The sequence below is a fragment of the Solanum tuberosum genome, unplaced genomic scaffold, assembly GCF_000226075.1.
Source record: "Solanum tuberosum cultivar DM 1-3 516 R44 unplaced genomic scaffold, SolTub_3.0 scf00306, whole genome shotgun sequence".
NCBI classification, from domain to species: Eukaryota; Viridiplantae; Streptophyta; class Magnoliopsida; order Solanales; family Solanaceae; genus Solanum; species Solanum tuberosum.
The window spans coordinates 614,171-639,613 of record NW_006239228.1 but is presented as its reverse complement, the minus strand read 5'-3'; the positions used below and the strand labels follow the sequence as shown (position 1 = coordinate 639,613).

General features: G+C 30.0%; 3 protein-coding genes across 5 annotated transcripts; all 3 read right to left on the bottom strand.

The window, feature by feature from the left end:
* Nucleotides 1–2,858: 2,858 nt before the first annotated feature.
* LOC102601543 (carotenoid 9,10(9',10')-cleavage dioxygenase 1-like) lies at nucleotides 2,859–8,953 on the bottom strand. The gene is made up of 12 exons (XM_006359717.2): nucleotides 8,794–8,953; nucleotides 8,304–8,441; nucleotides 8,122–8,224; nucleotides 4,946–5,208; nucleotides 4,678–4,857; nucleotides 4,530–4,608; nucleotides 4,305–4,386; nucleotides 4,149–4,211; nucleotides 3,919–4,057; nucleotides 3,503–3,815; nucleotides 3,199–3,395; nucleotides 2,859–3,090 (listed from the first exon to the last, which is right to left on the bottom strand). Exons 1-12 carry the CDS (start codon nucleotides 8,896–8,898, stop codon nucleotides 2,986–2,988), a joined length of 1,767 nt encoding a protein of 588 aa, XP_006359779.1. The 5' UTR covers nucleotides 8,899–8,953; the 3' UTR covers nucleotides 2,859–2,985.
* A 406-nt stretch (nucleotides 8,954–9,359) lies between these two features.
* LOC102601201 (carotenoid 9,10(9',10')-cleavage dioxygenase 1-like) lies at nucleotides 9,360–14,858 on the bottom strand. Its single transcript, XM_006359716.2, has 12 exons — nucleotides 14,697–14,858; nucleotides 12,300–12,437; nucleotides 12,120–12,222; nucleotides 11,765–12,027; nucleotides 11,160–11,339; nucleotides 11,007–11,085; nucleotides 10,793–10,874; nucleotides 10,639–10,701; nucleotides 10,409–10,547; nucleotides 10,026–10,338; nucleotides 9,736–9,932; nucleotides 9,360–9,617 (listed from the first exon to the last, which is right to left on the bottom strand). The coding sequence occupies exons 1-12, from the start codon at nucleotides 14,799–14,801 to the stop codon at nucleotides 9,513–9,515; spliced, it is 1,767 nt and encodes a 588-aa protein (XP_006359778.1). The 5' UTR covers nucleotides 14,802–14,858; the 3' UTR covers nucleotides 9,360–9,512.
* Nucleotides 14,859–18,379: 3,521 nt separating this feature from the next.
* LOC102600865 (carotenoid 9,10(9',10')-cleavage dioxygenase 1-like) lies at nucleotides 18,380–23,130 on the bottom strand. Of its 3 annotated transcripts, none has more exons than XM_015314545.1 (13): nucleotides 22,991–23,130; nucleotides 21,791–21,934; nucleotides 21,572–21,695; nucleotides 21,231–21,490; nucleotides 20,942–21,124; nucleotides 20,355–20,433; nucleotides 20,158–20,239; nucleotides 20,007–20,069; nucleotides 19,776–19,914; nucleotides 19,317–19,641; nucleotides 19,171–19,232; nucleotides 18,914–19,069; nucleotides 18,380–18,808 (listed from the first exon to the last, which is right to left on the bottom strand). In XM_015314545.1, the coding sequence occupies exons 1-13, from the start codon at nucleotides 23,102–23,104 to the stop codon at nucleotides 18,698–18,700; spliced, it is 1,842 nt and encodes a 613-aa protein (XP_015170031.1). In that variant the 5' UTR covers nucleotides 23,105–23,130; the 3' UTR covers nucleotides 18,380–18,697. The 3 variants fall into 3 exon arrangements, with proteins under 3 accessions (XP_015170031.1, XP_006359777.1, XP_015170032.1); XM_006359715.2 differs by having other exon boundaries at nucleotides 21,593–21,695; XM_015314546.1 differs by lacking the exon at nucleotides 18,380–18,808 and having other exon boundaries at nucleotides 19,001–19,075; nucleotides 19,173–19,232.
* Nucleotides 23,131–25,443: the final 2,313 nt, after the last annotated feature.

Sequence of the window (25,443 nt, the reverse complement as noted above, 5' to 3'; positions counted from 1 at the left end):
AGCGGAAGACTCAAAGCATTATTACAATGATCAAATGCACTTTACTCAACTATTTAATAAAATAACTAAGAATGTTTAAAGGTCAAACATTCAACTTGGCCAAAATGGAAACTCAAGTCTTAACATATGAAATGATAATGTAAAGACAATTGAACTACTATGTATGTGCCTCTAAAAAAAAATAGGGATGTCGGAACAGGACCTTCGATCATCCTAACAACTGAAAAGCTAAACAATTATGAAAAGGACCCTCCGAAAAGCAAGAAGACTCACTAACTAATCTGAGTGCTCAACCTGATCAACGTGGCACTGGATGCTGATCCTGGTTACCTGCGTCTGCATCATAAGATGATGCAGGCCAACTGGCATCAGTACATTGAATGTACGAGTACGCGAGTTGGAATGCTAACCATAACATAGGCTTGAAAAGAATCTGAAAGGAACACTTACCTTGGCTTTACTCAACTTATGAATAACTCAACTCAAAATGCAATTATAGTTTCTATAGGAGTTTCTTTAACCGACAACCACCACTATGAGCCTAAATGGTGATACAACGTCTTTACCATCACCTGCCAGAACTGTCCTATACTTTGCCGTCATATATAATGACTTAACTAAGTGGATCCACTAGTCTATGCTAAATATCACTTAAGGAGTCATCTAGAAAGTATGATCCTTTACTACCCATGATGACTACATGGTTTATGGAGACTTGAGTTAATATGAACTCGCATCCTCATATCGGTGCTCAATACTACTCCAAAAATATACTTAGCTCATTTGTTTTAAAACAAAACTTCTTTCTTTGGTTTGAGATAATTACTCAAAACTTAGCTTAAAAGCTCTCTTGGAAATCGGTGTTTCCCTTTCTTGTTCAAATGTGAAAACATCTTAAACTTTTTGGGAATACTTAGTTCCCTTATAACTTTTGGAGAAATGAACTCAACTATTTACTCTTTGCTTAACTTGAAACTTAAGTCTTAAAACAAAGTTAAAACGGTTGTGAAAGACTTCTCGAAAAGACTCTAAGAACTTCTTAGACTTGGTTCTTAACTTTCCTTGAATTTGAATTTATGGATTCAAGGTTATGATTCATGTTTCTGGATGATTTCTAGGTGTTTAGAAGTCATTTAGAGTAGTTAGAATCAATGGGAAGTGTGAGCACACTTTAAGAGGACTTAAATAGGCTAAACGATGAAAACCGGGTGGAAAACGACGATCCGGGCGCGTCCCTGGCGCGTTGCGCCAGCCCCAACTTTCTGGGGCTCATTTTGGGCGCACTATAGGCGTGTCGCCCCAGCCCCTCTGGCGCAGATGGGGAGCGCCGCGCCAGCCCCTCCCCAGGTGAACCTGACGAATTTTTCAACTCGTTTTCTAACCTTAATTTGATTAATTCCGATTCCTTTTCTCAAATTCATTTTAGAATTAGATACCCACGGCATATACACAAAATCTAACTCAAACAACTCAAGGAAACAACACTTTAATATCAAGAAACTCCTTAATCTCAACTCATATTCAAGAACGAAAACAATTCGAGAACAACTATCAAGAACATTCAAGTTTCAATCTTTTTAGAACGAATTCACACTGAATCAAACATGCTTGGCACGTGGGTGGACAAATCCAATGTTATGAAAGTCTCACATACCTTGTAGGATCAAAACCTTGATGAAATCCACAATCAATTCCTTACGAAAACGACGAATCATGTTTTTCCTCTTCCCTTTTCTCTTGCGTTCTTTCTCCAAAAACCCTAACTCTATTTTTCAAAAGCGTAAACTGAATCCTATCAGTTTAGACCTTAGAATAATTACCAAAAAAGAATTAATTAAGTTGGATAAGGAAAAGACCAAACTACCCTTCCAAAATTCGGATTGGACTTTCCTTATTTGAACAGCCCAACTTCCAATGGGAATATCTCACTCATACGAACTCGGAATCGTACAAAGCCGGCGGCGTTGGAAAGATTATTCCAAGATATTTCCTACGATATCTGGAAATACACCTAACTCATCTTGAGCTAGGATTTATGGTCATTTGAAGTTGACCAAAAACTCAACTTTAAGACAAATAACAAATTTCCAGATTTTTATACCCTTTCCAAAAATGACTATTTCCAATTCTAACTCTTTCTAGTTCTTTCAATTAGCAAGGTGTTACACAAAAGCAAAAACTGAGTACATAATTGTTGCATCTGTTGTGAATCAAGATATCTGGCTAGGGAAAAGTTGAAGGACTTGGGTCATGAACAAAGCTACCAAGATCATGTGTGACAACAGTTCAACAGTTTCAATCTAAAATAATCCAGTGTTTCATGGTCGAACTAAGCATATCAAGATCAAATTTCATTTTACTAGAGAAGCCCAACAATCTAATGAAGTGTTGCTTGTTTTCATTGTTCATCCGAGAACCAAGTAGCTGACATTTTCACTAAGTCACTGCCAAAGAAAAGTTTTGAAGATCTGAGGCAAAGAATTGGTGTTTGTCACAAAAATGCCAGGAGGAGTGTTAGACAATTGACATTTTTTTCCAACTTATTATTTTTACCGTTTTTTACTTATTTCAGTTTACTACTTTCTCGTTTCTAGCAAAAGACTTAGTCAAAGTTAGTTGCTTAAATTTCTGGAGTTAGTGACCCTTTATGGCTGATTAGTGAGACATTTTCTTATTCAGTTTCAATCCACTTTGTAAGTGACTGCTAGTTATTTTTTTCTTGTATAAATTCAAATGTTCTTCATGCTAAAAATATGCTGAAATTTTAATGAGTTCTTTATGCTTTAATACTTCAATTCAATATTAAAAGAGTCTACGTACTAACATACACATGATTTAATTTTATTAAAAGTGGGATGAAACGTTTGTAATGAAGGACGTGTGTAAATGACCTCTACTTTGACCAGTAACATATAGATATACATTATTTTCCAACAGTAAATTCCATCATTTTCATGACCTCGTGATGTTGTAAGTGACACTAGGTTATAAAGGCATGAAAGCTCCATGAAATCCATAAGGCACTCTACTTGGTAATGTGATTGTGGCAATAGGGTGTGTTGCAAAGTTTTTTGCATCAACTATATATACCTGCAAGAAATAATAATTGTTCACATTAGAATTGACTTTCACTTTGTAAAGTAGTACTTACATCAGTTTTTGGAAAAATTATATTCAACTATAACTATGACAACTCACGTGAGATACATTTGTATTTTCATTGTGTATGAATGTCACAAGCCAACCATCATCCTCATCAACACCTTGAGGTTTTGGAACAAAGGTTGTTCTACTACAAAAATTACCCTCTGGCAACATATGATACTCAACTTTAATCAATTCCATATCTTCTTCAAATTGAAGTTTGACAAGTCCTCCATATTTAACTAATCCATCTAATCATAAATTCAAAATAGTATCAAATTACAGTCATTAGCAACGTACCAAATTTTTTTAACGAAAACGAAAATTCATAATGGTGTAAAGATCAAATGATAGTAACCTGAAATGGAGCTAGCTTCTCTATCTACCACTTGTAGATAACAAAATTTGTTTCTTAGACCAATGAACTTTTCATTGATCATAGGGAACTCCATAAAGAACTTAGTTACGACATTTTTCTCCTTTACTTCCCCTGTTCTCATGTTTAGTCTCCATTCACAAACACGAAAAAAGAATGATTCTTCTAAAGATTCATTATTGTTTTTTGTGGAACTTGTTTCTTCAAACCCTTCGAAAAATCTCTTGGATTTTTTATCTTTGTAACCAGGTCTTGGTAATACTGATTCACGAGCTCTACATCCCCATACAACCACCTTTTGCCAAACAAATCGGAATCACATACATTTTATATTGGTCAATCACTCAACTTATACAATATGTAGAAGTAAATTTAGTTAAAAACAGAACTGAAACTACCTCATCGTTGTCTTCAAAACAATTTATTAGGTGAAATACACAACTAGGTTGAACACCAAACCATCTAACGGAATTAGCATCACCATATCGTGGCATTACTCCAATCCGCGCATATCCATTTTTATCATACTTTATCAATCTACAAACCAAAAGACAGAGCAAATATATAATCAATACGATTTCATTTGATTGCAACATCATTAATGGAAAAGATAAATTAAAGTACTCACGAGTCTCCCCTAATGAGTCGATTTATGTCAATAGTTAGAGGAAAATCCATGATCACGTTGTACCTATATATGGATTGTCAGATATTACAGAATTAGCCAAACATGAGCTTAAAAATATTGATCATTATCGATTGAAACATTCCTAAAGTCGATTACCTTTCTGTAACTCCCATATCGTGGCATAGGCTGCACCTATTGAACTTGAGATCCACCTTGTGAACCATTTTCTTGCCATCAGCTGGAAGTAGGAATTAGCCGATTAACAAATTATTAGCGAGCTAAATATATATATATTATGCACCAATTTAAATTCTCTTTTTTAATGCTCATCTTGAATTAAGATCATTATGAGAAGAAGGAGATACTAGAAAATGACAATACCTGAAATGACTCCTAGCTCAAAGTATGGCTTTCTTGGATATATTCCCATTATAACAAGTTCACTAGTTCCAGGGGCTTTCTGTGGATAAAATACGATGATGAACGATACTGTTATACACACTATTAGACTTTTTTAGAACATAATTACCTTTGGATGACTTGTGAATGGTCGATCCCAAGCTCCATTGACATTCCAATTACCTAATGTTGCAAGGGTATATATGTCTATCTCTTGAGGCAAATGATTTTCAGCAATAGAGTAGTATTTCTTTGAGTGCTCAAAAATATTTGTATTGCTTAGATGTTTGTTTTCCACGCCAAATCTCAACTGCAAAGAAACAACCATGTTACTAAGATTCTTACCTCGTATATATCAGATTAATTTCTAGTTATTCGAATGTAAGTAAGTTTCATACCACATTCAAAACGTAAGCCATTAAAATGGCTGGAGAATCCCCTTCAATAGCAGGAAGAAAACCAGGTTTCTTTCTATGTATTTCCATCTTGAAAGTGTCCGTTTGGACGTGTTTGTTATTGTAGAAGATATTCCAAGTCCCTCTTCCTTTTTCTCTAGTGAAGTGCAAAGCATGAAGCATTCCTTCGCCTTCAATCCATACCTGACTTGATTTCCCAAATATGGACTTGGTCGATTTGAGACCTCCAAACAGAGGATTTGAGCCTGTAAATTAATGGAGTTTATTAAGTTTACAAGTTAGACGACTATTAACTTTGATGATTAGTTTTACCAATTTATATTTTATTCATTAAATAAAATTCTTAATAATCGAATAGTACATTGACCATCAAGCAAGAAATATGGAAAACTAATTAAGATAGTGTAGCCTCTAATAATATGAATATATCTATGACTTATCCTCAATAATCTCTGATTACGCTCTCATATCAATACGTACACAAATATGTTGCTACTTAAAGAAACCATATCAGTAAGGAAAGGCTAAAAGAAAGAAAATATTATAAAAAGTACATTTAAAAACTAATATAAAAGTCATAAATTAGTAATTTCAGCACTAATAAAGATAGGCTTATAACATTCATAATTTCATAGAAGATTAAATTAAAGAAGTATAAATCGGTAAAGAATACAAAAAAATTAAATAGATAAGAACAAATACAACATTCATATCCTTCTTAAGACTTTAATTATTATAACAATATATATAGTAAAAAAAATACATAAGGAGTAGAGTTCTTGATGATACCTTCTCCCGTAACCAAATAAAATTCAAAAGCCTTAATAATGATCCAAGTGCTTCACTACTTTAATTGTACAGAAAATGGATAACCTTTGGTAGGGATTCTTCTCATGAAATAAAAAGAATGATTTATACAGATAAAAGTAGAGGAATATCAAAGACACCCTAAAGTTTTAAATTAAATATTTGAAAGTTATAAATATGAAAAACATGAGAGTTATGAATATTAAGAGTACCAATTGAATAGGTAATTATATTAGATATGAATTATGAAGGTGAATATTTAAAGCAAAAGAAGAAGAAGAAAAATAATAAATAAGTAAATAAAAGAGAGAAAAACATTACGGCAAATGATATTTAAATAAATAGTGTTATCATATTATTTATAGTGAACAAAAAATAACCACATCATAATAATAAGACTTCAAATATAATTCTTTGATTTTTCCTATATATGAAAGTATTAATTACTTTTATGAACTGCATAAAAATACAAAAATGCACATAAATTTTCATAAAGTCAAATACTACTACATTAATTAAGTTATTTAAATTACTTTAGAGAAGGATTCAACTTTAAACTTTTATATATATATTATGAATGGTACATAGCATATAAATTTTAAAATAATTGAAAATCCAAAAAGAGCAAGAAAAAGTTAAATGATTCTCTTGACCACATAGATATGCCCGTCACTTGGACTTCTTGAATACTATTAGTTTAAAGTTTATATTTATTACCGAAAATTTTACAAATCTAAAAATACTAAAAAGAAATTCTAAAGGTTGAATAATTGTGGAATATGAAAGCAATTCCACACATTGAATTGAATGAACTAATGAGTGAGAATGTATCTGTTTTCTTGTTTCATTTTAATGAAATATATTATTAATAGATAGGTAAATTTACTTTTTAATACCAATAATTAAAGGATTAGTGTTTAATTAAATACTTAAATGACTATTCAACCTATAAAGGATAATTTGATAATTCAACTTTTAACTTTTTTTGTTCCCACTTTTAATATATATATTTCATACGGTTAATGTGACAATAACCTGAAAAGAAATTTAGCTTATCAATTAAAAATTAAAATGATATAGAAAAAGAGAAGTAAATACAAGAATGAGGAAAATATGACAAAATAAGAGTATAATAATTGTTCCACAAAAATTCAGATATTTAAAAACAGTTGAAAAAAAAAAGCCATCTAAAATGGTAAAGATAAAACTATGATACAAAATATCATTCTAATTAGGATCAAAACAAATATTAATATTTCAAAACAAAAAAAAAGTACCTGAAAATTGCCTAATAATTCACATCAACAAGAGGCAATTGGTAAAGAAAAATTACTTTTTCATGATGTATATATAGCTAAAGATTTATAGGATAAGATGAAAAGGTGAAGATCAGAGTTGTTTAAGTTAATTTTCAGAACTTAGTGATCTTAGACATGGGGGAGAGGAAAGGTTGATTGTTTTTACTAATAATTCAATACATTTAATTACACTAATTATAATAAAGGATAACAAATTTAATTCATTTAACCACACTAATTATAGAAAAAGAATAAAGAATAAAGGATAAACGATAAACGCTTTAATTATCTAACTTTTTTTTTTTTATATAAAAAGGCTTTATCTAATTAACAAATTTAATCCACTTAAACATAACCTTTCTTAAAAGAATTAAATAAAAGCGTTTTTATAAAAAAAAAAAGTAATTCCTAACAACTTTCTATGAAATAATTTCTAACAATTTTCTATGAAATATTTTTTTCTTTCAAAGTTTGACTTGACACCTTCTTATTTTTAGTATTTAGTATAATATAATATAATTATTACTTAGTATTTAAATAATTAGATATTTAATGATATTTTAATTTAGTGTGAGGATAATATGATAATTTAACTTTGCATATTGGAGTTTCCCACTTATAATAATATATGATCAGCTCCCACACTTAAAAAGTATTTTTCAGTACTTGATGCTTAAAAGTTATTACTTAAATTCAGCCAGGCTCTTATTATTGTTGTTGTTCCTTCGAGTTGGCTTCAAATGAACCAAATATAATGAAATAATTCAAGGACTAACAACACCCTATAATTTAAGTATTAAACTAACAAAACGTGGTCATTTTCGGGGTAGGTATTAATTAAATCTTAACAAAAGTACAAAACCACTAAACCAAGAATAATATGTTTTCTTGCCCAGCTGCCATTTTAAATATGACAACAAATAAGACAGATAGTGACTGACTAGCTGATTCCAGATTGTAGATTTTTAGATAACATGAAAAAACAAGCATATAGAAATTAAACCCTTTAATTAATTGAACATATCTTAATTGAAGAGAAGGACAATTGCTGACCATTTCTTATGTAAACACCCTCCGGAAAATCATCTGGAATTTCCCCTTCCACTGTAGTTACTACAACAGCTTCTCCAATTTCTTCCACTGGTGCAAAATTACTCTGTCAAAATTAATTAGTAGTAGCTAATTTACATTAATTATTGAATCTTGTAGTAATTAATTTAATGGAAATCATGTACCTGAGATGGAAGTAATGGCTGATCAACAAATTCAAATACAAAGTCCACAAATGCATCTAATAATTTGAAAGAAGTTTCTTTCACAACTTTTGGAATGTCAGCTACAATTGAAAAATGCACCAAATCCCTCGAAAATGGCTAATCATCAACTCAAAACGAACCAGAAAACAGGAATTAGCAACAGACTAATTACGTCATCAATCCTAATTAGTGATGGATTATAACATCATCAATAACATACATACTGATCAGCGTAGTCCCACAAGTGGGGGGTCTGTGGGAGGGTATAGTGTGTACAGCCTCGACTCAATAAAATAAAAGAAATGAAGAAACTAGGACAACATGCTACACCAAGGCATGACAAAGCATGCTAAAAAAGAATAGTAGCTACAATAAACGAATTACAAGAGACGATAGATAATAACAAAGATCGAAGAAACAAGAACCTAAAACTACTAGTAAATTAAGAATTATTAGCAGCAAAGTTTACCTTCAAAGCAGAGGAAATTGAGTCTTTCAAGTCCTCAACTTTGGATGGAATTGAAGGCCTTTGAAAGGAGCAATTTACTTTACATGTATAACTACATAAGGCCATCGTCAACCTGCCTCTCTATCACAGTTTTTTTTAGAGATGATGTTATATTAAAAAAAATAACTTGCTAGCTGTTCAATTTTTGACATTAACTAAAGAGAGGTATATATAGTTTTGGTGTAAACAATGAGCATCTAGTTTCTAGGAAATAAGCATCTTTCAATTGGAGTTATGTATGATAGTATGACTTAACATAGGAAAATGACATCTCTCATAATAAAAATTGATCAAATGACTGTCAACTATTTTATCCGATTTAGTTTATGTGAGAACGTGACCCATAATAAGCTAGAGAACTCATTACATTAATAATCAAAAACTAATTTTTATATCGATTGCTAATACAATGAATATATAGGAGGTGTTTCTCCAAAATTAAACAAGTCTTTTCTATAAGAAGAACATAAGTAATAAAATTAAATAACACAAAACTAGGAAGACAAAATGAGCTATATAGCTATTACTCAGTTATTGGTATGTCTTATCAACACATTATTATCCAATATAGAAAGGAAGAGCAAATGACACTCAAAAATACCAATACACATGATTTAATTTTATCAAAAGAGGGATAATACAATTGTAATAGGGGACGCGTGTAAATGGCGCGCACTAGGTTATAAAGGCATGAAAGCTCCATGAAATCCATAAGGCACTCTACTTGGTAATGTGATTGTGGCAATAGGGTGTGTTGCAAAGTTTTTTGCATCAACTATATATACCTACAAGAAACAATAATTGTTCACATTAGTATTGACTTTCACTTGTAAAGCACCTCTCTTAACAAAATCTAACTTTATTAGATATTATATTCAACTATATATAACTATTACAACTCACTTGAGATACATTTGTATTTTCATTATGTGTGAATGTCACAAGCCAACCATCATCCTCATCAACACCTTGAGATTTTGGAACAAAGGTTGTTCCACTACAAAAATTACCCTCTGGCAACATATGATACTCAACTTTAATCAATTCCACATCTTCTTCAAATTGAAGTTTGGCAAGCCCTCTATATTTAACTAATCCATCTGATCATAAATTCAAAATATCAAATTATAGTCATAAGCAACCAAAAAAATAAAAATAAATTCATAATGTTATAAAGATCAAATTATAGTAACCTGAAATGGAGCTAACTTCATTGTTTACCACTTGTAGATAACAAAATTTGTTTTTTAGACCAATGAACTTTTCATTGATCATAGGGAATTCCATAAAGAAGTTGGTTATGACATTTTTCTCCTTTACTTCCCCTGTTCTCATGTTTAGTCTCCATTCACAAACACGATAAAAGAACGATTCTTCTAAGGATTCATTATTTATTTTTGTGGAACTTGTCTCTTCAGACCCTTTGGAAAATCTCTCGAATTCTTTGACTTTGGAACCAGGTCTAGGTAATACAGATTCACGAGCTTTGCATCCCCGTACAACCACCTTTTGCCAAACAAATTAGAATCACACACATATCGAAGTAAATTCAATTACAAAGTAGAACTAAAACTACCTCATCATTGTCTTCGAAACAATTTATTAAGTGAAATACACAACTTGGTTGAACACCAAACCATCTAACAGAATTAGCATCACCATAGCGTGGCATTACTCCAATCCGCGCATATCCATCTTTATCATATTTGATCAATCTATTAACCAAATGATAGAGCAAAAATATAATCAAAACAATTTCATTAGATTGCAACATCATTAATGGAAAAGATAAATTAAACTACTTACGAGTCTCCCCTAATGAGGCGATTTATGTCAATAGTTAGTGGAAAATCCATGATCACGTTGTACCTATGGATAGTAAGATATTACAGAATTAGTGAAATATTAGCTTAGTAATATCATAAGTTGAAACACTCTTAAATGTTGTGATCAAAATTACCTTTGTGTAACTCCTATGTCATGGCATAGGGTGCACCTATTGAACTTAAGATCCACCTTGTGTACCATTTTCATGCCATCAGCTGAAAGTAGGAACTAACAAATTATTCGCGAGCTAAATAAATTTATGTAGAAGTTTAATTGAATCCCCTTCATAATGTTCATCGATCTTGTATTAACATCTTCATTTTTCACCAGTAAAAGGAATAACATACCTGAAATGACTCCTAGTTCAAAGTAAGGTTTTCTTGGATATATCCCCATTGTAACAAGTTCGCCACTTCCAGGGGCTTTCTGTAGATAAAACAACATGTTTGCATTTAAGATGTGCGCGCACACACTATAAGAACTTTTTAGAACTTCATTACCTTTGGATGACTTGTGAATGGTCTACTCCAAGCTCCGTTGACATTCCAATTACCCAGTGTTTCAAGGGAATATATGTCTATCTCTTGAGGCAAGTGATTTTCAGCAATAGAGTAGTATTTCTTTGAGTGCTCAAAGATGCTTGTATTGCTTAGATATTTGTTTTCCACGCCAAATCTCAACTACAACACAACACCAACAAGTGAAGGCTTATCGAATGCAAGTTTTAAAAGAAAGATCAATAACTATTCGAATAGCAAGTTATTTTGACTAAGTTCATACCACAATCAAATTAGCCTAAGCTAGTAAACAACGATAGAATACTACTACTCCCTTCGTTTCAATTTATTTGTCTAGTTTTGACTTGACATGAAGTTTAAGAAAGTAAATAAGACTTTCGAATCTTGTATTCTTAAACAAAGATATACATAATGTACCAGAATGTCCTTTAATCTCGCAGCAGGCTTAAACATACCATGTAGAAAGTTAAGATTATGGAGTTGCCAAAAAGAGAAAGAGACATTCTTTTTTAAACAGACTAAAAATGAACTAAGACAAACAAATTGAAACGAGGGAGTATTTTGGATGATGTAAGTAAGTTTCATACCAAATTCAAGGCGTAAGCCATTAAAATGGCAGGAGAATCCCCTTCAACAGCAGGAAGAAATCCAGGTTTCTTTCTATGTATTTCCATCTTGAAAGTTTCCGTTCGGGTGTGCTTGTTATTGTAGAATGTATTCCAAGTTCCTCTTCCTTTTTCTCTTGTGAAGTACAAAGCATGAAGCATTCCTTCCCCTTCAATCCATATGTGTCTTGATTTCCCAAATATAGATTTGGTCGATTTCAGACCTCCAAACAGAGGATTTGAACCTGCAAATACTCGTATCAATCATTGTTTCGTAAGGGATGTGCGAAGTCTAAAAAGTAAACAAGTAAAAGTGAACGAATGGACAATTCCTGACCATTTCTTATGTAAACACCCTCCGGAAAATCATCTGGAATTTCCCCTTCCACTGTAATTACTTGAAAGGATTCTCCAATCTCTTCCACTGGTGCAAAATTACTCTGTCAAAATTTATTACATAAGTTAACATTTGTAGCAACTAATTGAACCTGGTAGTAATTAATAAATGGAAATGTACCTGAGATGGAAGTAATGGCTGATCAACAAATTCAAATACAAGGTCCACAAAGGCATCTAATAATTTGATAGAAGTTTCTTTCACAACTTTTGGAATGTCAGCTACAACTGGAAAATGCACCAAATTCCTCGAAAATGGCTATTCATCAATTCAAAACAAAGCAAATTATAAGCTAATTTGCCTTTGGGGTATTCTAAGTAAAACATAAAACACTACCAAAAAAATTGGAATTAACCATTAACAAATTAGTTAGGTTTTAAAAGGTGTGAATGGAAAATGAAGAGTTGTAACTTTAACGAGGAGGTGTGATTTCTATGAAAAGTTGTGACTTTTATGAAAGGTTGTGAACTTTCCGAAAGATTGTGACTTTTCCAAAAGGTTGAGACATTTCCGGTAAGGCACAACAAGAACATTTTCACACACTACCCTTTGTTGTTTATATATAGTGGATTTCCTCTCATTTTAAGATAACCAATTTTCTGGACTTCTTCTTCTACTACTACTACTAAATCTAGTATTCTAAGGGGTCGTTAGGTGTGATGGATAAAAGGAATTAATCCCGGGATAACTTTTAAGTGGTCTTTAATTTGTTGTTTGGTTGCAAAGGATGAGATAACTTATCCCAGGATTAATTGTTAATCCTGGGATAAGTTATCCCTCCCTGGGGGTGGAATAGTAATCCCAGGATAACTTATCCTGGGATAAAGTAGGTAAAATAACAAAAATACCCCCTTAAACTCTCTTTTCTACACCACTTTACATTCACGTATATTAACATAATTTTTAACAACATTTATAATGATATTCACAATCTTAATTATTCATTGTTCTTAAAATAATATATTTTCTAATAAAAAATACATTTTATAAATACATTTTTTCTTTGAATTTATTTGCCTAATTCTTATGTGTATTTATATTTTGATTTCTCTTAAAATGTTCACTTCACTACTAAAGTGCATATTTTTAATTAAATAGTTTACTACTCACTTAAAAATTATATTTTTTTATATCAATTAAAATGTAAATAACTTTAATGATAAATTTTCTTTTACCTTAGTAAACTTAAAACAGAAGTTTTATTTCTAAGCCAAATAAAATGAATGTTTTATTTTTAAACTAAATAAGATGAAAGTTTTATTTTAAAGCTAAATAAGATGGAAATTTTATTTTTAAGCTAAATAAGATGGAAGTTTTATTTTCAAGTTAGATAAGATGAAAGTTTAATTTTAAAAACACACGGCACACTCATGGAAATGCACAAACAAAATATTTAAGCTAAATAAGATGAAAGTTTTATTTTTTAAGGATGAATAACCAACTAAAGCTTGCAAAGAAAATGTAAAAAAAAAAACTAATAAGGTGGAGGGTATTATTGTAAACAAACAACTTATTCTTAGAAATTATGCAATGCATATAAGTTTGCATATGACAAACCAAACAAGCAATAAAAGTTAATCCTAGCATAATTAATTGGGCATAACTTATCCAGTATAACTTATCCCAGCATAACTAATCCCAGCATAACTTGTATTCAAACCAAACGGCCCCTTAGTTCCTAATTTACCCTTATCATTAATTATAGTCATTTCCCTATTACTCCCTCCGTCCCATATTAGATGGGCATCTTACTAAAAGTGTTTGTCTCATATTACTTGAGCACTTACTAAATTAGGATAGGATTAATTATTTTTTTCCCATTTTACCCCTACAATTAATTGACCTTTGGAAGTTTAAACAAATTTTAAAACACCCAATATTAATGTGCATTGATATAAACAAAGGGTAAAACGGTAAAGTCTTTCATTGTATTAATGATTTCTTAATCACTGTGTAAAGTTGGAAGTGCCCATCTAATATGGGACGGAGGGAGTACATTTTTCAAGACATTGTATTTATTATATTCAAATGGTGATATATTAAAATTAGTCTTCTATTTATAGTTTATTAAAGGGTGTGTCAAGTCAATAGTGGACACTATTGTTTGACAGAGGGAGTACCAAATTTTAAAAAATAAATAAATATATATATACATAAAATATCTAGTTTTGCGGAGAGACACTTGTCCCATATTATTGCTATAAACTCGTCACTAGAGTCTAGAAAGGGTAGTGCGTACATAAATCTTATTCTTATCTTGGCAAGTAGAGAAATTATTTACGATAGACCCTAGGCTCAAGAAAATAATAGGAATGAAGAAATCAAGATAATACTACACACAAGGCATGACAAAATTATATACTGATAAAGAAACCGTAATTACAATAAAATAATATGATAAACGAATTACAAGGGACAATAAATAGTAACAGAAACCAAAGGAACAAAACCTATAATTAGAGTAATACTACGACTACTAGCAGCAAAGTTGATGAATATGAGGGGAAGGAGGGTTACCTTCAAAGCAGATGAAATTGAGGCTTTCAAGTCCTCATCTTTGGTTGGTATTGAAGGCCTTTGAATAGAGCAATTTACTTTAAATGTATAACTACGTAAGGCCATCGTTGATCTGTATCTCTATCACAGTTTTTAAGTTATGATGTTAAGAAAATAATTTGCTAGCTAGTTGTTCATTTTTAATTTACATTAACTAATGAGAGGTATTTATAGTGTTGGCATAAACAACGAGCATCTAATTTCTAGGGTATAAGCATCTTTCAATTGAACTAATAATTAGCTTAGGAAAATGACATTTCTCACAATAAAAATTGATCAAGTGAAAGTACTTTATTCAGTATTAGTTTACGTGATTCTATTTTCTTTTTGTTCTATCCCAATTTTTTCTAGAAAACAATTTAATTTTACTCTTAATTCTAATTGTTTTTTTGTTATCCTATCGATAATTCTCTAAATTAGATTTACTTAATCTAGAACAGAACATGCAATCTTTGAATAGCTGAAATTATCTAAGTAAACATATTTGTTTTTATACAATGAGCATCTTGTATTAATTTCATAAAAATTGGAGGTGATATAAACCTTATGTTAGGGTCATCCTATCCAACTTTCAAACATTAAGATATTTATAGTCACTTAAATATTATGACATATTTATGAGCACAAATTTTAAAAATGTTAAATTTTACAAGTCTTCATTTCTTTTTAAATTTTATCTCCGATTAATAAAATTAATACGGGAATATATTAATCAGGATTAGATATGGAATATTCCTGTTACTAACAACTTATGGCTCTGTAAGTTGTGACAATTATTTTATGGAAACAATAATTTCGAACTTTTGTATGATACTGGACTGTAGGGTTCAGTTGTAAGCTAAAACCCAAAAAAATAAATTGTTCTCTCTATGTTTACGAATGGTAAAGGACAAGAAGATGCAAAAAAAGAACAGCGATATATAACAAATAATTAATAAAATATTTGAAGAAGAAACATAAGACTTAGCTTAATGTGTTACTTTTTTTTTTTTTTTTTGCTTTTCAAAATTCAAACTTTGTAATTTTAATAGTATGTTTGAACATAAAAATTTTAAGTTAATTCGCACACTATCACATAAATTAGGATAAAATGAATAATAAACATACTAGAAATTAAATTTGAATGCAACTTAATTAAACATAGAACATATATATATATATAAGATTAAATTTTTACGCCAAAAAAAAAAACAATGGAATCAACAGTATATACTGAATTTAGATTCCCATATATATATAATTTGAATTGTTCATATTAAAATTCCTAATCTTACTTTAAATAGCTATACGCTTTCTCACTTAATAACGATATGTGTGATTATAAATTTACTTACATGATATATTTAACAAGTAAAAAATTACAATTTGTAATTTTAGCATCTACCCAGAGAAAGATTCTTCATCACTCTGGACAAAAATCTACGTGGACTTTCAATCTCTAGTGCTTATATTCTCAAAATTTTCATGCAAAAAAATGGTTGTTATAACTAATTTCATGAAATGTGGAATTTATATAATACTATACTTTTAAGACGCTAATGGCTAGCCAACCAAATTTAGTGAATCCTGTTAAAATAATTATTAGCAAGGAAAGTAACAAACACTACGACAAATAAAGGATTTAGTGATTTTGGTAACGATTTTGATTTTTTTTATTAGTGAATTATCGATTCTGAACGATTTGAGATTTTTTAACAGGTTAATCAATAACTTGATAGTTAATTAAATAATTATATTTAACCATTTAGTATATAAATTTCTTGACTTAGAATTTAATTAGTTTATTTTTTTTAGGTTGTCTCAAACTCTCGGTTATCTACAATATGATAGTATTTGCTTTTAAGCAAGATGCAACCTATCAACTCATGCGCATGGTTCATTTTAGAGGTGTACAAAACCGAACCGAAAACCGAACCAAACCGCAAACCGAGTCAAACCGGAAAAAAAACCTGACTAGTGGTTTGATTTGACTTGGTTTGGTATTAGAAAAAAAAACCCGACTATATTTGGGTTGGTTTAGTTTCAACTAAAAAAAAACAACCCGAGACCAAACCAACCCACATAGTTTTAACTAAAAAAAAATAACCCGAGACCAAACCAACTCGACATTATATATAGAATTTTAAAATTTTATTTTATACATAAAAATATTTACTTTGATATAATTTTTAAATATTTCTTATACTTTTTCATAGTTTTTATCTTTTAATATATTATTTCATATTTGAAAGTTAGAATTCTGAATGGTCCAATAAAGATTATAGTCCATAGATGTTGGTAATTACAATAAAACTTAAATCAAAATCAAATTAATACTAATGCAAAAAGAAAATCAATTCAACACTAAGAATGACAATAATATTGAATATTTATTCTTTAGTTTAACATAGGTTTAGACGATTAAAATACATAATCTAATTTTAATTTCCTTTAATATTTAGTCATGTAACTAATACTATTAAACTTATTTTAGCATGATTTAGTACTTTTAAATTATGATCTTTGTTATTATTACTTATTAATTTGAAATATTTGTTTTACGCGATTTCATTAGAATTTTTTTGTTGGATATTTTAGTGTCATTAATCATATCATATTTTGTGTTATTTTCTTAAGAAACACCTTAGATAGTTGTATTTTGGTAGGACTAAAGAAATATTTGAAATACAAGTAAATTATATGTTTGTATGAATACTTTACCGAAAAAACCCAAAAATCCGAAAAACCCGAGTTTTATTGGTTTGGTTTGGTTTATAAATTCTAAAATCCGACACAAATGGTTTGGTTTGATAGTTGAAAAATCCAAACCAACCCGGCCATGTACACCCCTAGTTCATTTGGTTTGTCACATTGTTTCTAAGTTATTTTCAATGATTTTCTTTGTGTCAAATCATAATAGTTAAACAGATAACCAAATCGATTAACAATCAATAAGCGATAAGTCAATATCTTAACGATTCTTTAACGATTTAGCATATAAACTAATAACCAATAAATCTAATTGATAAACTTCAAAACTAAACCGAACCAACTAATACACAGCCTAATTATGACAATGATTATAATATGGAAACGATATTTCGAACTTTTGTATGGGACTGGAGTGTAGGGTTCAGTTGTAAGCTAAGACCCAATTTTTTTTGTCCTCTCCATGTTTACGAATGATAAAGGACAAGAAGATGAAGACAAAGAACAACTCTATAACATTTGATAAAAGTAAGTTTGAGGTTGATAGCTCAACTTTCTTCTTGGATTTTTATATTTGTGTATTATTTAATTAAGCATTCTCATTTGTAATATCATCATAGAGTGTATTACGAATTTTGTGATGATCATAGAATATTTAGTTCTCTCTAGCTCTTATTTTCTTCATGCTTGTTAATTAATAGAGGTTCGTTACCTCATAGGATTGACAAGGTAAGGCCTAGCCCCTCTTGCTTGTACTTATTTCTATTGAGCTAGACTCTGTCTAGTGGTATAAATTTGAAGGAAAAAAAAACTCTATAACAAATAAATAAAATATTTGAAGAAGAAACATAAGACTTAGCATACTCCTCCTTTCCTAATTATTTATGTGTTATTTTATTTTTTTTGCTTTCCGAAATCCAAATTTGATAATTTTAATAGTGTGTTTGAACAGAAAATTCAATTCACACACTATAACATAAATTAGGACATGAGAGTATTGAATGCAAGGTAATTAAATAAACATAGAACATATATAAGATTAAACTTTTAAGCTAAAATCCCCCAACTTATTGACATGTGGTCAGGAGCTCATCGGTTCAAGCCTTAACAATAGCATCTTGCAGAAATGCAAGGCAAGACTGCGTATAATAGACCCTTATGGTCGGGATCCTTCCTCGGACCCTATGCATATCGGGAGCTTTAGTGCATCAGACGGCCACTTTATACATAATTTTAATTGCTTATATTAAAATTCCTAATCACATAGTATACTTTTAAGACGTTAATGGCATGAAAGCTCCATGAAATCCGTATGGCACCCTACTCGATAAAGTTATAATAGCAACTGGCTCTTCCGTAAATTTCTTTGCATCAATTATACAAACCTGCAAGAAATTAAATTAGAAGTAATTACCGAAGATTTAAATTTAATGAGTTCAAATATGATATATAATTTTGATGCGCGCTATATTAATTGTATTTTTACTTACTTGAGAAATATTCTCATTTTCGTTATGCGTAAATGTAATTATCCAACCATCGTCTTCATCGATGCCTCCAAGTTTTGGAACAAATGAAGCTCCTGAACAAAATGTGTTCTTTGGGAACATGTGATATTCTGCTTTAATCAATTCATCTTCTTCATCCTATATATTTCATTTCACATTAAGATTAATTAGTACTATATCATGAAGTATTAATCCCTTTTTTGAGGGGAAATGTATAGGGTATACTATCGTATACATACCATATTAAAGGTTTTCTTTTCTTCATAATGAACCTTGATTAGCCCACCAAATTTAGAGAATCCTGTTAAAATAATTTAGTATATAATTAATGAGTAAATCACAAGATGTATTAATTATTTAGTTTGTACATATATAGTACGTTTACCTGAGCCAGACACCTCTGTGGACTCAACAACTTGTAGATAAGCAAATTTATTTCTAAATCCTGAGATATTTTCATTGATGAAAGGGAATTCCATTACAAACTCATCTCCAAATATATTCTTCTTCTCTTTAACTTGTCCAGTTTTCATGTTTAATCTCCATTCGCAAACACGAGAAAAAGTTGATTCTTTTGTGAACTCATGAGAGTCGCCATTTGTGGAACTTGTTTCCCTTTTCAACCATTTGGAGAACTTGTCAAAATGGTTGATGCTAGAACTAGGTCCTGGTATAACTGATTGACGAGCTTCACATGCTCTCACCACCACCTTTGCAAATTAAACAACATTTACTAATCATTAGTTATAATCAGTATTTCAGTTTTATTTAATAAAGAAAAACTCAATATAAAACGGTTACACACTTCAAGATGACATATATATGTATATACGTGCGTACGTACCTCATCATTAAGTTCGAAGCAATTAATGATGTGAAATACACTACAAGGGTTGACCTCAAACCATTTGATGGAATTGGCATCACCATAGCGTGGCATTATCCCAATTCTTGCATATCCATCTTTTTCAAACTTCATTAACCTACATAATCACAATATATTTATCATATATAATTAAAAAATATACATATACTTGGTTTAGATGAAAAAGGGAAAATTAATATATATACTCACTGGCCTCCAAGAACAAGTTGACTTATGTCAACTATTAGCGGGAAATTCATGATCACATTGTATCTACAAGTTTATGTAGGACCAATTAGTAAAAATTTACGTATACTATCTATCATACAAGTAGTTTAAAATAGGAAATAATATACTATACCTTTGTGTAACTCCTATTTCATGGCAAACGGTACATCTATCGAACATGAGATCCGCTTTGTGAACCATTTTTTTCCCATCGGCTGAAAGATTGGTAATAAATTGAGTAACATCGTGAAAAAATAAAAATAATAAGTAAATTGAGTAACGTCCGATTAAAGATAAACATACTATATAGGGAAGGAAATAATGTGGTACCTGAAATCACACCAAGTTCCATATAAGGCTTTTTTCCATCAATACCAATTATAACTAGTTCTCCCGTCCCGGGTGCTTTCTGCGTGTATGTTGTATACGAATTAAATAAGAGAAGTATTGAAAATACCTTTAAACTTCACCCAAACTATTAGTGTCATCTCCAAATTATTGATAGCTTTAAAAACACACTTTTACTTGACTAACTGAACTTAAATAAACCCCCGATCATGCAACATGAGTAAAATACACTCCTAAATTCTCGCTAAATTTAGGGGTGTTTTCAACACTTTTCTCGGCTTTTTATTAAGAGTCACATGCTTCCACAAGAATTTGAGATCACTTGTTATATCATGTGGCAGATCAGTGATGTACTGGGGATATATATATATCCAAGTTTAGTTAGTCAAGTAGAGAGGTATTTTTAAAACTATCAATAGTTTAGAGATAAAACTAATAATTTACGCCAAGTTCAGAGGTGTTTTTAATACTTTTCTCCTCAAATAAAGATAAAAGATCTCGTACTACTATGTACTACTATAGTCTATACTATTTTTTAAGATAAAATTTATTACTACAATTATTCGTACCTTTGGGTGGCTTGTGAAGGGTCTATTCCAAGATCCACTTAAAATGTTCCAATTTCCCTTAGTTTGTAGGGAATGTATGTCGATCTCTTGAGGCATATGGTTCTCAGCAATTGAGTAGTATTTGTTTCCATGTTCAAACACATTACTGTTGCTCAGACTTTTGTCTGTCACACCAAACCTCAACTGCAAATTATTATTACAAATGGATCCACGATTTGAAATTTATGAATGTTAATTAATCCGACTTCTCCAATTGACTATATAGACGTAGGTATTAATATATACATACCAAATTTAGAAGGTAGGAGAGGAGTATAGCGTTAGAATCGCCTTGAATAGCAGGAAGAAAACCTGGTTTCTTTCGATCCTTTTCCATATTATAGCTATCTGTCTGGACATGTTTGTTCTTGTACAACGCCTTCCATTTTCCGCCATTCTCTTTGTTTAAGTAGAGAGCATGAACCATTCCTTCACCCTCAATCCACATATGGCTCGATTCACCAAATATAGATCTCGTCGATTTCAGTCCTCCAAATAGAGGATTTGGCCCTGCAATAATAATATATATACCTATATATTAAGCCCGCCCGCGATACAATAGGACTACGTATTTATTTCGTTTCAACGTACGTAGAAAAAAATCCAATGTACCGTTTCTTACGTAAACACCCTCTGGAAAATCATCTGGAATTTTCCCTTCAACTATTCCTACTGTTGTACCTTCTATCATCTCTTCCACCGGTGCAAAATTACTCTATCAAAAATTAAAATAAATATATTTGATGTTAAAGAGCATGTACGTATGTAAAAAGAAGGATTTAGGATTTAGAGTTCAGCATTGAAAATTACCTTAGATGGAAGCAATGGTTGGTCAACGAATTCACATATAAAGTCAACAAAAGCTTCCAATAAATTGAACGAAGCGTCTTTGATAGCTTTTGGAACGTCTAATGAAATATTTGGAAAATGGTCCAACTCCCTCAGTAATATTGGCTGTTCAAGTCAAAATCATGCAACTTTTTCTTTAACAATGTAGATGTTTAATTTGATAACAATAATAATTAATGATCCCTAATTAGCTAATTGCACAAATTAATAGAATGCTGCAGTAAAAGATGATAGTCACTGCAACAAATAAAGGATTTGTGATAATTATTTAGTATAATAATATAATTATCATTATATTATATTTAACCATAACCATTAGGGATGTCAATGGGACAGTTCTGTCGGTTATTTTTTTAAAATTATATCATTCCAATTTTTTGGATATTTTATAATGTATAATCAAAATTAGATTTTTTAAAACCATCCCATTCATATCGGTTTCTCTTCGGTATCGGTATGGTTCGGTTAATTTTCGGTTATATCACCTCAAAATATACTACTATTAAAATATTTCTTCCGCAAATATGTTCTTGAAAACGCACTTTAATTCTTCACCAAGGAAACAAGAATGTAAAATTTCGTTGCCATACTGTTTGATCTTAAACATTTAATATGAGTGTTTGCATAAGTTTTACTTTTTGATAGAGTGTCCATTACAGTAACGACTAATTAAAGAGCAATTTTAGATAGAGTGTCTATTATAGTAACGACTAATTAAAGAGCAAACACTCATAGTCATCTAGTAACCAGAGATCTAGAACCTAGGTTATATTAAATTATATTTGAAAAATATTTTATAAAATATATTTATATATATTAAATTTAACATATTGTTAATATATAAATATATTTATGTACGTAAGGTTATTCGGTTCGGGAATTTTTTGGTTTTTTTCATAAATTAAAAAGGTCATCCCAATTGTTGAGACGGTTATACACTTGAATAAAAATTCATGATCTTATTGAAAAAAAACATAAATTGATTCGATTTGATTAGATTCGATCAATTTTTCATATTCTTTTGACATTTCTCATAACCATCACTCTATGTTATTCATTTATATTAACTCAATTACTATTAAATATTTTTATAATAATAAGTATTGTCACTTAAAAAAAAAATCTATTAAATATCTCTTTTGTTACGGTGAGTTACGTTACCTTGAAAGTAGATGAGAGTGGATTCCTGGAGTGCTCAAGTTTGGTTGGACGTGAAGGCTTCTGCAAAGAGCATTTGGTGACCACTTGAAGTAGTGAATAACTATTAGCAGCCATCTCTAGAAATTATTATTCAGTATATACTCTGCTGATTGATATTATATTGCAAAGGGTATATATAAAAGTGAGAATAACCACACATATCATCGTCAATATGCTTGTCAACATGCTTACCTGATAGCAATAGGGGTATATTGGTCATTCAATAATATAAATATCAGAAATTTTTCCCACAGCTAAATTCAGCACACCTGAAAATTAGAAGGATAAGGAGCCACTCACATAAAAGGAGCAGAAATAATACTCCTTCCATTTTAAAAAAATGATTTACTTTTCTTTTTAGTTTGTTTTTAAAATAATGATTTTTTTTCTTTTTTGATAACATTTTCATTTCAGCATTCCACATGACATATTTTAGGCCATCAGATTAAGAGTTTGTTTGGCATTGCCTCTAAGAACAACTTTATTTTAGAAGCACTTTTTTAAAATGACTGTTTAGAAAAGTGTTTTTGAAAAAACACAATTTGTATTTGGCTAATTTATATGAAAAGTGATTTTCATAAGCAAATTGTGTTTGACAATTTTTTTTTAAAAAAATTAAAATTTACATGTTTAAATTTTTAATCAATATTATACCTTTTTGGGGAGGTTGAAATCTTTAATTGTTAATTTTTTTTTCTAATCTTGTAAAAATATTGTTGTTACCTTTTTGCTAATTCTACAAAATAATGTGTAAAATAATATATAATATATAATATATAAACGTAAAATTCATTATACAAAGAATAAAATTCTAATTTAACCATACCTGCTATGAAATATGATAATTAATTAATAAGAAGTATATTGGTAAATATGTATATATGAGAAGGATATTATTGTCTCGAGAAAAATATATTTTTGTTTCTGCTTCTAAATTTTTTTAAAAGCATAGATTTTAGCTTTTTTCCAACGACAGAAAAATTGTTTCTTCTTCCATTTAAAACAATTTTACTGATTTGCCAAACACTTAATTTTTCAACAAAAATGTTTTTTTTCTGAAAATAAGTGTTTTTGGCCTCCAGTAATGTCAAACAGGCTCTAAAAGACATTTTGGCATACTTTAATTTAAGACCACAAGATTAAAAAATTATTTCTATTTTTTTTTTAATTTCATGTTAAATTAAATCAGATCATTTTTTTTAAATGGAGGGAATAATACATTAAGGAATCATTTGCTAGGTTTATTAACAAAAAATAATATTTGCATTAGCTCTATGTATTAATAGTAACTTGTTTGATACCTTTTTTCATGCCATCAACCCTACCATTATAGACATTGACATTTTACCAGAGGAGGAGGTATTTAGGCATGTGTATTTTGCGGCCGTGGGCCTTATGTGTCAAATCGCATATATATGCAAGATTTTGTGCCAATCATATCGATTAATTATCATAAATCAATTAATTCAATTTGTCTGTTTGAGCTTGGAGTTTTGTGACTGATTCAGATTGATCTTTTACAAAAATTAATATTTTATTTATTTTTTTAAAAATAATCTAATTTTTATTAATCTATTTAAAATAATGTTTTTTTTTTGTTTTTGGCCACATTTTAATTTCAATTTTCAACATGACATGTTTAAGGCCATAATATTAAAGAGCATTTTGGTACATTTGACATAATTTTAATTTATGGCCATCATATTGTAAAGTTTTTTTTTAAAAAAATTAGTGTCTAGTCAAACTAGATCATTCTTTTTTAAACAAAAAAAATATTTACATTATTTTATTTTTAAGTGATGTCAATTTTTGTACATATAAATGAGTCTGGAGAGCCAAAACCTAAAAGGGCAAACAAATTGAGGAGAATTTTCAAAAGAACAACAAAATTGAGTGTGAATCCAAAAAGAAAATATTTAGATGGAGCTCTGACGATGTTAAATTTTATGTATAAGGCTCATGCCAGAACTAGCCTTGTAAGAGATAAATTTGTTTTATGAAATAAGAAAATATAATAAAATAAAAAATAATAATATAATATTAAATAGAGAAAAAATATTTTTAAAAAAACATATTTTTTTAGTGTAAAAATTAGTGTAATAGATTGGAGTTCATTTATACTAAAATAATGGTGACACTATTTTAGTGTAAAATTTGGTGTTATCTTGAGACTTGAGTATAGTTTTCATATGTATACTCCAAAATTCGTAGCTTTCTCTCTTGAAGACATGAATAAGTGGTTGTGCCACACTCAATGAACTGTCGTTAGTTGACATGTGCTCTAATACCAAGAATTGTTGGGCTGAGAACAGAGGAAAGACACAAAAATCTGAGAAACAAGGAAAGTGCAGAGAATATTAAAGAGAAATTGTGCTACTTCTTCTTTTATTTTTTGAACTGAAGTTATTCAAATA